The following is a 15,621-nucleotide window of genomic DNA, read 5'->3' on the forward strand; positions in this document are numbered from 1 at the left end:
CCTGGCACCTATAATTAGCTATCATGAGGTGTTTTTGGATGTGGGTATTTTCTATCTCTGACTCCCCAAATTATACTACTCCTTTTCCTTAAACTTTAACACTTTCTAAGGAGACAGTGGCTCTCTGAAAAGTTAAGATATTAGGACTGTATAAACCTGAAGCTCAAAGCTGTAGTTTTTCTTAACATGTAGGCAATGTCTTCAAGAGTGAGTTGAATCTACATGAAGGCAGAGTCAAAACTCAAGAGAGAAAGATTATTAACACTCTGAGCTATCTTTACACTTTGTGTCTGTACCCTGGGATCATTCTTAAAACGGTTAGTATTTGGAGTTAGTATTTTGTAAGTAAAAACTAAATTATTTATTCAATTGCAAAGGTTTACTTAAGGTTCTGGTACCTGATATCCAGAGTCCTGACTGAGCCTTATAGCAAATACCAAAGAATGCAAACACAAGGGGAGCATAATGCAAGCAGTTTATTGGGACAAAGGAGAAACACAAGGACAGTGGAAATCAGAGGCCTCTCTCGGGCCTCAGATGGTCATCTTGTTGTTTCTGCTTTCCATGCTCAGCTGCAGCAGAACACATGTGTTTTGGGACCCACTGATGCGTTCTATTATTTTGCAGAATCATTTAAATTTTATGCTCCTTTTCTCACTGTTCATATACCTGAGTGAACTCTTACACGATTTGAAGTTCTCTCAGACAAAGAAAATTTTTTCTCCTTTTACCTAAGACTACTACTCATTTTGTTCAAAAGGATCTACTCAGTATATTGCTCTACATTCTAGTAAAATTCCAAAGTGTATTTTTTTTTTTTTTTTTTTTTTGGTTTTTCAAGACAGGGTTTCTCTGTGTAGCTTTGCGCCTGTCCTGGAACTCACTTGGTAGTCCAGGCTGGCCTCAAACTCACAGAGATCCGCCTGGCTCTGCCTCCTGAGTGCTGGGATTAAAGGCGTGCGCCACCACCGCCCGGCTCAAAGTGTATTTTTTGAGCAAAAGCCTTATGAGAAAGAAAATCAATTGACTTACTCCAATCTCACTGTTACTGATATGAATAAGAAAGAGAAGGAAGTAAAACAAAGTTTATAAGGAAGCCAGATTGCTCTTGACAGGATTCCGAGGCACATCTTCAGCCCTCTCTCAGGAGACTCCAACCCACTATCATACTGGACACCACCACTCACCTGCATCTTGAAGAGCAGAGCCTTCTGGGCCTCCAAAGGAGATGGACACATTCTGGTCCTCTACCCCTGGCTGATCCTCATTTTTAGTCTCCTCAGTTGCTTCTGGGAAAGGATCAGCCTGGGTCAGGTAGGCCAGCAGGACAAGGGCAGAGAGGAGGACAAGTGTCTTCATGGCTGAGAGTCACCTGGAGGAAGGGTGAGCAGGAGCCCAGTGTGTGGTGAGTGAGGAGCCAACCTGCATTTATAGGGCTGTCATGAGAAGGAGCAGAGACAGGTCCTGTAGTTAGAGAGGGCATGCACTGATGGGAACTGGGAGAGACTGTTGCCTTCAAGATCCCTTTGATGTTCCTCTGTTCTCACAGCTGCCCATCAAGATGTTGTTCTGTGTGTTCAGTGACAGCTCTCCCTTCCAGCTGATAATGATAATTATTCTTGTTTGTTTGTTTGTTTTATTTGCCTGCTCATTTTCAAGACAGAGGGAGGGCACATCACATTGGAGTTGTGGAGAGGATCTGTGAGGAGATTTGAGAGGGAAAACTGTGATCAGAGTATATTGTACAAAAAGAATAATTTTAATAAAAAGTCAGAAACAAAGACAGAAACGTTGGTGTTGTGTCTACACGGCGACTGCAAGGAGAATCAAGTACTGAAAGCTGTGACCCATCTTGGGGTTCCACACTGCGGTGAGCATCAGTCTGAATGTCTTTGAAGCACAGGAAACAATCTGGCATCCTGAGCACACAAATTGGTCAGGTCAAGATGAGAGGTAATAGTCCAGGATCAACTTTGGATCTTTGATGAAAAGACTTATGTGCTGGCTGAGGATGGAAAGAAGGTTGTGGCACAGAAGGGCAGAGAAGAAGCAGGAAGAGCCCAGGAAGGTGTCACCAGTCACTTTGCGATCTCTGACTCATCAGTGCCATCTCCAGTCCTGTTTCCTCTGCACTTGCTGGGCGAATGCACGTGATGTTTATGTCAGAATGACAACATTCATGAAACGCTGCTGGAGAGAAAGACCTTGACTCAGGACATGATTTGGAAGGCATTTGTTTATGCCAGGAAATCACTAATACAGAGATTCTAGGTTTACAAAAGTCAGTGGGAGCAATAGAGGATTTATGTACTATGGAATTAAAGCCAGAAAAAATTACAAGCTTTCAAAAATTTTGTAAAACCTAGGAAACAGTGCTAATTCATCAAATTTATGAAGAGCTATTAATATTACATATTAACCAAAATGCAAAATGAGCAATAACAACAGTATACCAGGAACTGCAAATTATTCTTTCCATGCAAATGGAGCACTAACTCATACAAAAAATGCAAATAGCACTTCAGTGGAATGCCAATTTTTGCCTATCAACTTAGAAAATTTATTTTTAAATTATCTAGCTGGGTAGTGGTGGCACATACCCTTAATCCCAGCACTTGGAAGGCAGAGGCAGGTGATTTCTATGAGTTGGAGACCAGCCTGATCTACAAAGTGAGTTCCAGGACAACCAGGACTGGAAAAAGAAACCGTGTCTCAATACACTATCCATATACATATATGTATATATGTGTGTGTATATATATACATACATATATACACACATACATACACACACACACACACACACACACACACACACACACACACACATATATATATATATATATATATATATATATATATATATATATATATATATGCATTGATTGTTTTCAGCCCAAAGACTGGAGGAATTCAATGAATCACATCAAATCCCTATACATGCATGCATAGTGGTATTTGCTCCACCCATGACCTTGGGCTATATGGCCCAAAGGAGGTGGTGCTTCCTGCCATTGTATGTGACCTCTTTTTTTTTTTTTGGTTTTTCGAGACAGGGTTTCTCTGTGTAGCTTTGCGCCTTTCCTGGAACTCATCTTTGTTATTATTATTAAACAAGTTTTCAGTGCTGTGTGAATTATTATGGTAAATGCCAAAATGGTGCATACCAAATCTGTCCCAGGAAAGTCATATATTTCCTGTAAAATTTCATTCATCATACAAGCAAAAAAGTTTTTAAATTCATTTGAGGTAATATTTTCTGCCATGCTTTGAGAAATATTCAAAATTTGTAAGGAAAATTTTATTAATTTTATTATTATTGTTATTATTATTATTATTATTATTATTATTAATCAGCTTTAAGGTGTAAAATTATCAAGTACTCTTACCTGGAATGAAATTCTTGATTGTAATGAGTTTTTTGGGTGTAGTAGCACTGTTTGGCCAGAAGGTGACACTGGTGTAGCACTAAAGCAGGCCTGATGCAAGCTGACTGTGGTCCCTGAATGGTTCCTATGAATTAAGCACTTACCCAGGCAACCCCTGAGCACTAGATAGGGTTGCTGGGACCACAACAGACTGTATACGACAATGAGGCAATACACCAATGAGCTGGAAGCGCTCAGGTGCAGTCACACACCTGGCAGGAGCCGCCTGTCTGGTTGGTGCTGTAGGGCTGATGACAGTGTTTGCAGGCTGGCTCACAGCTGGGACTGAACTCAGCCAGAGTGGTGGAAGCCTGTGGGTGGGTAGGCAGGTGCAGGGGGGTGGGGGCATGCTCTCAAGAGCATAGGCAGGTAAGCTCACAAGAGCATTGTCCTAGGGTGTCCTGGAATTGGCAGTTGCTACACTGAACCATTTTAAAAGTAAAGGGAACAGTGTGCTGGGAATCTCTAAACAGGAGAGGAACTGTGACCTGATCTGGACACTAAAAGCATGGACTACTAGTGTGGGCACGTTTCTCTGGTGCTCTATCTGCTGAAGAAGGCATGTGCTTCTGGCAGTGGCTACCAGAGCTGCCGCCTTGTGAGGCACCTGACCAGAGAGTGATTGATTGACTCATGCTGCATGAGCTGCCTAGTCAACAGGCTCTACCTGTCCCTGGGGCTGCTGCTGTTCACCTGAGCAGGGGTCAGGCTCTTCCTGGGGGGTTTGAGCTGTGCAGGCCCTGCAGGGCAGAGAAACTCACCAGCAGCCACCTGAGTACTTTCAGGTTTGGTCACGCAAGTAGCCCCAGTAGGGACACAAGGGGCTCAGATGTATGTGGTTGGGACCCAGTAGCTCTGGAGGTGCTAGTGTGGTTGACCTGCAGTGAGCATACAAGCCTCTGAGCCAACTGCTGCAGCTGCCACAGAGGCTGTGGACAGAAGCTACAGGGAGTGTGGGGTCTTTTTGTCATGTGGGCGCCACTTTTTATGATCAATCCACATGAGTCTAGTAAGTGGGTAACAGAATGTATTAAGATATAAATTGAGCAAATACACTCATGATTACAGAATGGAGTAGAAAGCAGAAGTTGTCCTCTGATCGGACTGGGAGCTAATCCACCTCCCAGGCAGGAGCAGGAAGAAAAAGAGCATGTGACCCTTCTCCAACTCCTTACAAGAGGTCATATACAATGATAGGAAGCACCACTTTGGGCCATATAGCCCAAAGTCATGGGTGAAGCAAATACCACTACATGCAAGGCAGGGTGTGGGTGAAGTGTCTGAAACTGTGGTCTTGAGGACACAGAAATTCCACCTCAATCTGGTCCTTCATGCACATCAAGCAACTGGCTCTTCCATGGAGAAGATAGCTGATACAGGGCTCTTGACCCCATGATGCAGAAAGGAAGAGAGAAGAAAGTGTAAACAATAGGAAAATGAAGATATGGCAAGTCAAATGTATTTAATATTAAAAGGGTATCCTCATCACTACCCTATGAGGGAGTTTGTTTATGTGGCCAGAATTCTGTTTGTTGTAGATTATAAGCAGGAGGTCTTCCAGGTGGCCAGTATTGCACTAAACACAGGCTGGAGGAAAAGACAGTGGATGGAGCTTATAACGGGGCTTCTGGAGGACAGTCCTTTGGGCACAGTATGTATGAGATATGCAGAATTTGATGAGGTCTCTAACAGAATCTGCGTTGGATATGATGTTTTAAACTTCAGTTTTATTTTAAACATTTTCTTGAGAATCACGTACATGAACAACACTGCATCTACTCTGCTTCTGGCCCTCTTCCACCCTTCCAGTTCCTCCCACATCCCTTCCCAAACTTACTACCACTTCTTTAGTTGTAATTATTATGTATATATCCATGGACATGAATTAAAATGCATACAAATACATACATGCATGTGTAACAGACTCCATGTAATATTTCTTATATGTCTGTGTGTCCAGGAGTAACCACTTAGGATTTAGGCCAACAACTGACAATAGGACATTATAAAACAAAAATCCTTCCCTATAGCCAATAAAATTAGTAATCAGTCCAATAAAGAGGAAGGTCACAGTGTGGGAAAGACCCTTTGCAAGCTATACATCTGATAAGGGTTATTATCCAGCATAAACAAAATTAAAAGGATAAAATAAAACAGTTAAGAAAACCACCCAGTTGGAAATGAGCTATGGATCTGAACAGAGAGCTCAGAAAAAAAAATTAAAATGCCTAAAATGAAATCAGGAATGTTCAGAGTGGTATGGCTGTGCAAGCCCAAATCAGACCAGATTCCAGCATGAACTTGGGAGTTGGGTATAAAAATCCCACCCCTAGTAATTATCCTATTCTTAGTTAATTAGAGAAGGGAATGGTTCTTTCTGAGTGTAACCCCTGGTAAATTGGTCATGTGAAAAATCTCACATCTAAAAACATATGGGCAGCACAAATTGCTCTAGATAAAAATTTTTTAAAAAAGATATGAACTTGGTTAGGTAAGAAAGGGGGTAGATCTGGGAAGAGTTTGGGGAGAGATAAGTATTATCCCAACAGATTAATAGGTTGTTGGAAATTTCAAAGAGCTAATAAAAATTGCTAAGAATTATAACATTATTAACAGTTAGAGAAACATACATTGAAAGTACTCAGAAGTTTCATCTAAACCCAGTCAGAACAGCTAAGATCAAGAAAACAATGAACATCAAATATGAGTGAGGATGTAGGGAAAGGGGAGCTCTCATTCACTCTTGGTGGGATTGCAAGATGGCAAATTGGTGCAGGAACTGTGGAAATCAGTGTGCAGACTTCTCAAAGACTATAAGGAACTCTCCATATGGCACAGCAGAAACACTCCTTGGAAAATGCCCAAAGGACTCAACATCCTACTCCACAGATACTTGCTTAGTCATGTTCATTGCTGCTGTGTTCACACTATCTAGAAAGTGGAAACAACCTCAATGTCCTCCAATAGAAGAATGGATCCTGGAAATGTGGGACATGTTTATGAAGGTGAGTCCCATCTAAAGGACAGTAGAGTTGACAGACAGGAGAAGGAGGTAGAGCAGAATCACTAAATGTGACTTTGTATCTAAACTCCTGTTTACCCTTGAAATGTCTACTAAATGTAACCCAGACTTCTTTTATTAGGGATTCATTTCAGATTCTGCTAGATAGCTTTGAAGAGTCCTGACAAAGCCACATGGAAAGTATGAAAGAAACATTAAAAACAGATTCTTTTTCTGCAAGGAAATTTATTGGAGAAGGAAAAACAATTGAGGCTTGCTGTGGGATGGTCTGTATGCCAAATCTCTTGTTCTGATTGGTCAATAAATAAAACACTGATTGGCCAGTGGCCAGGCAGGAAGTATAAGGCAGGACTAACAGAGAGGAGAATTGAGAGAACAGGAAGGCGGAGGTAGACACTGCTAGTCACACCCATGACAAGCAGCATGTGAAGATGCTGATAAGCCATGAGCCACATGGCAAGGTATAGATTTATAAAAATGGATTAATTTAAGATATAAGAACAGTTAACTAGAAGCCTGAGACATTAGGCCAAACAGTTTAAATAGCATAAGCGTCTGTATGTTTATTTTGTAAGTGGGCTAAGGGACTGCTGGAGATGGCAGGACCTGGAGAGAAAACTCCAGCTACAAATGGAGCCCAACGTGTTGGCAAGAGTTTCCACCTAAAACCTTTCTAAAACGATACTAAAATGGAGCTAAAAACAGTTCCTAGTTTTCTCTTTCAAGTTAGAGGCAGCCTGCGTGTTTGAGCTACTATCTTCTATGGAGGGTTCCTGGCATGTGAGCTCAACCTGCAGTATGGCAGGAATGAGGCCTCTGCAAGTGACACATTAAGTTGCATGGTGGATTAAGCCTTTGCTAGTACAAAACAAAAGAGGTTTCTGGACTACAAGCTGGACTAAAACCTTCATTTATTAAAAAAAAGAAAAGGAGAAGAGCTGTGGGATGGTCTGTATGTCAAATCTGTTGCTCTGATTGGTCAATAAATAAAACACTGATTGGCCAGTGGCCAGGCAGGAAGTATAAGATGGGACTAACAGAGAGGGGAATTGAGAGAACAGGATGGCGGAGGTAGACACTGCCAGCTGCAACCATGAAAAGCAGCATGTGAAGATGCTGGTAAGCCACGAGCCACATTGCAATATATAGATTTATAAATATGGATTAATTTAAGATATAAGAACAGTTAACAAGAAGCCTAAGACATTAGGCCAAACAGTTTAAATAATATAAACATCTGTGTGTATATATTATAAGTGGGCTAAAGGACTGCCTGGGCTTGGTGGGACCCAGAAAGAAAACCCAGGTACAGAGGTTGAGTACAGGGTAATGACAGTTCATGAAGTCTTAGAGCACATGGTGATCTTGTCTCTGGTCTTAGTGGCAACAGAATATGGAGTATACTAGACCTTCATTGCAAGTCTCATGCCCTACCCCAAATCTACCCATTCTCCTGTGAGGTCAGTGGCTCCCTGAGACACAGAATACACCAGCTCCAAAATTAGCCCCCTGAGACACAGACACAACAAGCACAGATTGGACCAAGAAGAGCTCACTCAGACACAGCCACCTTTTACATCTATTGAAGGAAGAGATGGGTGACTCCAGTGCAAAAATACATACAACAACATAAAGAACAATATGGCATCACCAGAAACTAGCATTTCTGCAACAGCAAGACCTGGTCATCACAACAAAAAAAGAAACAGAAGAAAGTGACCTTACAAATAACTTTATGAGGATGATAGAGGCCTTTAAAGAGGAAAGGAAAAATTCCCTTAAAGAATTTAGAAATTTAGAATTGAGAAAAAGACAAACAAAAAAATTGGAGGAAATCAATAAATCCCTGAAAGCCAAAAACCATGAAAGAGCAATTAAACAGGTGAAGGAAACAGTGTAAGATCTGAAATTTGAAATGGAAACAATGAAGAAGACACAAACAGAGGGAATGATGGAAATAGAAAATCTGAGTAAATGAACAGGAAGTACAGATGCAAGCATAACCAACAGAATACAAGAAATGGAAGAGAGAATCTCTAGTGTAGAGAATACAATAGAGAAAATAGATTTGTCAGTCAAAGAAAACACCAAAGCCAAAAAAGTCATAAAACAAAACATCCAGGAAATCTGGGACACCATGAAAGGCCAAATCTAAGAATAATAGGGATAGAAGAAGGAGAAGAATACCAACTCAGAGGCACAGAACATATATTCAACAAAATCATTGAAGAAAACTTTCCCAACTTAAAGAAGGAAATACCTATGAAGATACAAGAAGCCTATAAAACTCCAAACAGACTAGCCTCACCAAAAAAGTCCCCTTGTCTCATAATAATTAAACCCCTAAACATAAAGAATAAGGAAAGAATATTAGAGGCAGCAAAGGAAAAAGACCAAGTGACTTATAAAGGCAGACCCATCATAATAAGACCTGACTTCTCAATGGAGACTGAAATCCAGAAGGAACTGGACAGATGTAATGCAGACACTAAGAGACCATGCATGCCAGCCTAGACTACTATACCCAGCAAAACTTTCTATCACCATAGACAGAATGAACAAGACATTCCAAGACAAAACCAAATTTAAGCAATACCTATCCACAAACCTAGACCTACAGAAAACACTAGAAGGTAAACTTTAACCTAAGGAAATCAGATGCACCCAAAAAACACAGACAATAGAAAACCCCACAGCAGCAAATCCCAAAGAAGGGAAGTACACACACACTAGTACTAAAAGATAATAGGAATTAACAATCACTGGTTATTAATATCCCCTAATATCAATGGACTTGATTCACCTATAAAAAGATAAAGGCTAACAGAATGCCTATGGTAACAGGATCCATTCTTCTGCTACATACAAGAAGCACACCTCAGCTTCAAAGACAGACACTACATTAGAGTAAAAGGCTGGGAAAAGACTTTCCAATCAGATGCAGTTAAGAAGCAAGCTGGTGTAGCTATTCTAATATCTAGACTTCAAACTAAAATCAATCAAAAGAGATCAGGAAGGATATTACATACTCATCACAGGAAAAATCAACCAAGATCAAGTTTCAAGTCTGATCATTTATGCCCCAAATATAAGGGCACCCACATATATAAAAGAAACACTACTAAAGTGTAAATCACATCAAACTCCACACATTAATAGTGGGAGACTTTAGCCGGGCAGCAGTGGCTCACATCTTTAATCCCAGCACTCAAAAGGTAGAGCCAGGTGGATCTCTGTGAGTTCAATGCCAGACTGGTCTACAGAGCTAGATCCAGGACAGGCACCAAAACTACACAGAGAAATCCTGTCTCGATACAACAACAACAACAACAAATAGTGGAAGACATCAACACCCCACTCTCACCAATGGACAGATCTGCCAGATAGAAACTTAACAGAGAAATAAGGAATCTATCAGATGGTATGACTCAAATGCACTGAATAGATTTCTACAGAACATTTCACCTTAAGAAAAAAGAATATACCTTATTCTCAGGACCCCATGGAGCCTTCTCTAAAATCGACCACATACTTGGTCACAAAGCAAATCTCAACATATACAAAAAAAATTGGAATAACTTCCTGTATTCTGTCAGACCACCATGGCTTAAAGTTAGATTTCAACAACAACAAAAATTACAGAAAGCCTACAACTCATGGAAACTGAATAGCGCTCAACAGAATCACCAATGGGTCAAGGAAGAAATAAAGAAAGCAATTAAAGACTTCCTAGAATTCAAAGAAAATGAATGTACTACATACCCAAACTTATGGGACACTATGAAAGCAGTGCTAAGAGAAAAATTCATAGCACTAAATGCCCACAGAGAAATCTCACACTAGTGACTTAACACCACACCTAAAAGCTCAAAAGAACAAAAAGCAAAGTCACCCAGGAGGAATAGATGCCAGGAAATTATCAAATTGAGAGCTGAAATCAATAAAATAGAAACAAAGAGAACAATACAAGGAATCAATGAAACAAAGTTGGTTCTTTGAGAAAATCAACAAGTTAGACAAAACTTATCCCTACTAACCAAAAGGCAGAGAGAGTATCCAAATTAACAAAATCAGAAATGAAAAGGGAGACATAGCAACAGACAACAAGGAAATCCAGAGAATCATCAGGTCATACTTCAAACACTTGTACTCCACAAAATTGGGAAATCTAAAAGAAACGGACAGTTTTCTGGATAGGTACCACACATCAAAGTTAAATCAAGACCAGATAAACTATTTAAATGGTATAATAACCCCCAAGGAAATGGTCATTAAAAGTCTCCCAACCAAAAAAATCCCAGGACCAGATGGTTTCAGTGCAGAATTCTACCAGATCTTCAAAGAAGAGTTAATACCGATACTCTTCAAATTGTTCCACACAATAGAAACAGAAGGAATGTTAACAAACTCCTTTTATGAGGCTACAGGTACTCTGATTCCCAAGCCACACAAAGGTGCAACAAAGAAAGAGAACTACAGACCAATCTCCCTCATGAACATTGATGCAAAAATATTCAATAAAATATTGGCGAATAGACTCCAAGAACACATCAAAAAAATTTTCCACCATGATCAAGTATGCTTCATCGTAGAGATGCAAAGATGGTTCAACATATGAAAATCTGTCAATGTAATACACCATATAAACAAACTGAAAGAAAAAAACCACATGTTCATTTCATTAGATGCTGAAAGGCTTTTGACAAACACCAACACCCCTTCATGATAAAGGTCTTGGAGAGATCAGAAATACAAGGAACCTATGTAAACATAATAAAGGAAATTTAAAGCAAGCTGAGAGCCAACATCAAAATAAATGGAGAGAAACACAAAGCAATTCCACTAAAATAAGGAAAGAGACAAGGCTCTCTAATCTCCCCATATTTATTCAATATAGTACTTGAAGTTCTAGCTAGAGCAACAAGACAACAAAAGAAGATCAAGTGGATACAAATTGGAAAGGAAGAAATCAAACTTTCACTATTTGTAGATGATATGATAGTACACATAAGTGACCCCAGACATCTTTTATAAGGGATTCATTGCAGATTCTACTAGATAGCTCAGAAGAGTCCTGACTAAGCCACATAGAAGGCATCAAAGAAGCATAAAAACAGATTCTTTTTCTGCAAGGAAATTTATTGGAGAAGGAAAAACAATTGAGGCAAAGTACAAGAGTAGGGGCAGATGATGAGGTCTCAGAGCACATGGTGAACTTGTGTCTGGTCTCAGCGGCAGCAGAATACATAGCGTACTGGACCTTTGTTGCAGGTCCCAGAGACTTGTTCAGAACGCCTGCAACCATTTTTTCTGCAGTGACATTTCACCTTTCTTGCGGCTGAGGAAACAGAGAACATCAGGCATTAAGTAAGGTAGCCAACAGTATGAAATAGTGTAAAATACTATGAAGATGCATGATGGATGGTACAGAATAGGTTTGTTTGTGTTGGTGACATCACACCCAGCACCATGATCAACTCCAAACACTGGATACACTGAACAAGTGTTGATCACATGCACAACTTGACAGGCATTTCACCTTCCTTCACCTTTTTGTGTCTTCTTGAACCAACACATTCACACACTGGCATTTGATTCCTAAATCTATTATTTTATGCAAAGCAGATTTTTCTTTCTATACCAAAATTATCAAATTTTTAGATCAAAAAATTTAAAAAGAAAGAAAATCAATTACACTTTTTGACTCTTACTCTTACTTCTATGAATAAGATGGGGAAGATCCTAGAGGATTAGCAGAGATACTTACCTGAATCTCTCAGCTTATGACAGGATTCCAGGGCACATTCACCTGTCTCTCAGGAGACTCCAACCCTCTATCATACTGGGCACCACCACTCACCTGCATCTTGAAGAGCATCGCCTACTGGGCCTCCAAAGGAGATGGACACATCCTGGTCTTCTACTCCTGCCTGCTCCTCATTTTTATCCCCCTCACTTGCTTCTGGGAAAGCATCAATCTGGGTCAGGAAGACCAGCAGGATGAGGGCAGAGAGGAGGACAAGTGTCTTCATGGCTGAGAGTCACCTGAAGGAAGGGTGAGCAGGAGCCTTGTGTGTGGGGAGTGAGGATCCAGCCTGCATTTATAGGGTTGTCATGAGAAGGAGCAGAGACCGGCCCTGTTGTTAGAGAGGGCATGCACTGATGGGAACTGGGAGAGACTGTTGCCCTCCAGATCCCTTTGATGTTCCTCTGTTCTCACAGCTGCCATCACGATGTTGGTCTGTGTGTTCAGTGACAGCCCTCCCTTCCAGCTGATAATGATGACGGGCCTTGCTATCTTCTCCTGTTTCCCATCTGCTTGAATATTTAACTTTCTGTGGTCAGGAAAGAAAAGAGGCAGGCATTTTAAAAGTTAGTAAATTAATGGAACAAGGGTTTCTGTGTTCTGAAGTTGGAGCCTGCTGCTCTCAGAAAGTGTGGACCCTGCACCAGACCTGAATACCTGTGGCTTGAACAGCCAGTTCTTTGAGTGATGCTGGGGTATTATCACCCTCATGAGGAAGACTTGTGAATCTCTTCCTTTGGGGCCATTATACAGAAAGTTTGATGACCCTGGTGAATTGATCTCAAGAGGAGATGAGGGACAGAGATGGTCATAATGGAGCCAGAGCAGGTTGTTCTGAAGAAGCCTGTGTGACCAGCACACATCTCATGAGTGCATTCCAGGTGCCTCTTCACACTATGGGAGCCAACCAATGATGTGCTGTGGCTCATGTCTCAGATTCTGCATTTTATTTTAAATTTTAGAAATTGTGATATTACCTAAAAGAAATAACATTCAAAATATCGAGATAGTTATGTCTTTGTCTCAATCCCAAGAAGTCCTCTACTCCAAGAAGTCACTGTCATTCATATACAAACACTGTTCTGTACATATTTTTATCCATTTTCCCTCACTATGTATATGCCAAAAGATACAGAACATTCTACTAATTTCAGTCAGCATAGTGTGTCCCGGTAGTATAAGTGCTATCTCATTCATATTTACATGTTGATAAATACTGTTTAATTGCTAAAATAATTTTAGTCACAGCTGTGTGCAATGACTAGCAAAGCAGTAAGAATACTATTTTATATTCACATATTTAAATATATATATATTTCATATTGCCAAAGGGGATTGCCTATCAGTCAAAAAGCATGTCTTATACTTCAGACACATCCCTCACTGTCTTCTTGGTCTTCACAGAGTTGGCCTCAGTAGCACTCACTAAGTTTTCATACCTGAAAGACCACCATGCTCATTTGAATGATTTATCTTATTGTCTTTTCATTTTCCACTCTTCTTGCCTGTGTTCAGCACAGAATTTGTCATTGATGTCCCAGAGTATTTCAAACCATTAAAATGTAACCTTTAAGAAGAATGCCCCCTTTAAGTTAGGCAATCAAGTTTTGATTTGCACCGTAGTTTTCCTTTTCTTGTTACTTTATATTCTCTCTTTTGTTTCTTCCCGAATGCTGGTGGCAGCAGCTGTCTCACTTGAAGAAAGACATCTATCTGCTCATGTGGACACCAGAGAAGATGGAGACCAGAATCCTCCATGTGCGAAGTCATCCTACTTCTGGAATTGCTGAGCCTTGTGGGGAAAAAGATCTTTACTTTGTGAGTTTACACTCTGCTGGAGATTTTATGATCTTTGTGGAGGTTGATACCTGTACTATGATGCTTTTCTCATATTCCCTAGTCCCAATCTTAGAGGTAAAATTGTTATTTCAGTATCATCCTTGTTTACCTTTTTCTCATGAATCAATGGCAGAAGTGCACATGCCCAAGGAGTGTGTGCACCACGTGTATTTTGTCAAATGCTCCATTGAGGGAGGGGTTGTCACATTCATTTTACTCCTTTAAAAATATTTGCTTATTTTTATTTTGGAAGTATCAGGAATTTGCCAGCATGTATGTGTGTTGTGCTTGTTGCCTGTGGAGAAGAGAATAGAAAGCTAAATCCCCTAGAACTGGAGTTACAGAAAGCTGTGAGAGCTGCCATGTGGGTGTTGGAACAGAACCTGGGTTCTCTGCAAGAGTACCAAATGCTCTTAACCACTGAGCCATCCCTACAGACCTACATTTTCTCTAGTTAACCTTTAGCTGTTGTTCAGAATACAGGTTATCTTAAAGATTATCATCTGATTTTTGTCTTTTTTTATTTGCTGTGCCAAACTAGATATAATTCAGTATTCAATAACATTTCTGAGTTTTCTTTATTTTAACTTAAATTTGTAAATCTCAAACTTGTGTGTCTTAGTGATTTTTGGCTTTAGCAAAATTCCTGTCATATCCTGTGATTGAGACATAGTTGTCTTTCTTACTCACTGCCATAACTGAGGAAGTTTCATCTTCCCAAGAAGGGTTTTTATGGTCATTAATGTTCTGGCATATAATATCACCTATGGATGCCCAACAAGCAGTTAGAATATAGAGCTGTGGATGGAGTTGGTGGTTCAGAGACATTGAAGTGATGTTGGAGAAAAGAAGGAACTCTTCATAGTTCACTGGTGTTTCTCCTACATTTCATTGTACTAGACAGTGTCCAAGTACCATCACTTATTCAAAGAGTGCCTCTAAAGAGTGGAAGTTACCTCCACTGGCCTCTGAAATTTCAGATCTTGTGGATGACCCATTTGTGCTCATGGGAGGGCTCTTCCTCTTCCTTCCTCATAGGCACTCAAACTCTACTGACCTGCAGGAGGTACTGGGTAAGATGGGTCACAGCCTTCAGGGCTCTAAGATGGGTGGGGCTGTAATCACTCCTGTACTTTTTTATGTCACAAACCAGTGTGCAAAATGTCAACAGAACTCCAAATTACCCTTATTAATCAGCTCTGTTTCTTTAGCAGTGATTATATGTGTGTGATATTTTTATTTGATAACTGGCAAAACCTTTTCTTCAGGCATTTCTAGAGAGAGTAGGATATTTATTGGTGAATTCATACCACATCCCAGAGGAAGGAATTTGCAGAGGTAGAGGCCAAGGAGAAGCTGTGGAGAGACTATCTACCAACAACTGTCTTCCAACTTTGAGCCACTGTCAGGTTCTAAGCAAGGAAAACAAATAATTCCACTAAATGACAGAAGTTAGCACTCTAAAGTGTAGATGTTAAGGTGGAACATTGGCTAGTGGTGAAGTATAAGGGATTTGGCCACAGCCC

At 40.3% G+C, this 15,621-nt stretch overlaps 2 protein-coding genes across 2 annotated transcripts; both read right to left on the reverse strand.

Annotated features, from left to right (window-relative positions):
* Nucleotides 1–533: 533 nt before the first annotated feature.
* On the reverse strand, nt 534–1,359 carry LOC128119452 (defensin alpha-like protein 1). Its single transcript, XM_052752838.1, has 2 exons — nt 1,188–1,359; nt 534–613 (listed from the first exon to the last, which is right to left on the reverse strand). Exons 1-2 carry the CDS (start codon nt 1,357–1,359, stop codon nt 534–536), a joined length of 252 nt encoding a protein of 83 aa, XP_052608798.1.
* A 10,319-nt stretch (nt 1,360–11,678) lies between these two features.
* LOC128119361 (alpha-defensin 9-like) lies at nt 11,679–12,482 on the reverse strand. The gene is made up of 2 exons (XM_052752765.1): nt 12,311–12,482; nt 11,679–11,788 (listed from the first exon to the last, which is right to left on the reverse strand). The coding sequence occupies exons 1-2, from the start codon at nt 12,480–12,482 to the stop codon at nt 11,679–11,681; spliced, it is 282 nt and encodes a 93-aa protein (XP_052608725.1).
* Nucleotides 12,483–15,621: the final 3,139 nt, after the last annotated feature.

This window comes from Peromyscus californicus, unplaced genomic scaffold (genome assembly GCF_007827085.1).
Source record: "Peromyscus californicus insignis strain IS unplaced genomic scaffold, ASM782708v3 Scaffold_23__1_contigs__length_62951481, whole genome shotgun sequence".
Lineage (NCBI taxonomy): Eukaryota > Metazoa > Chordata > Mammalia > Rodentia > Cricetidae > Peromyscus > Peromyscus californicus.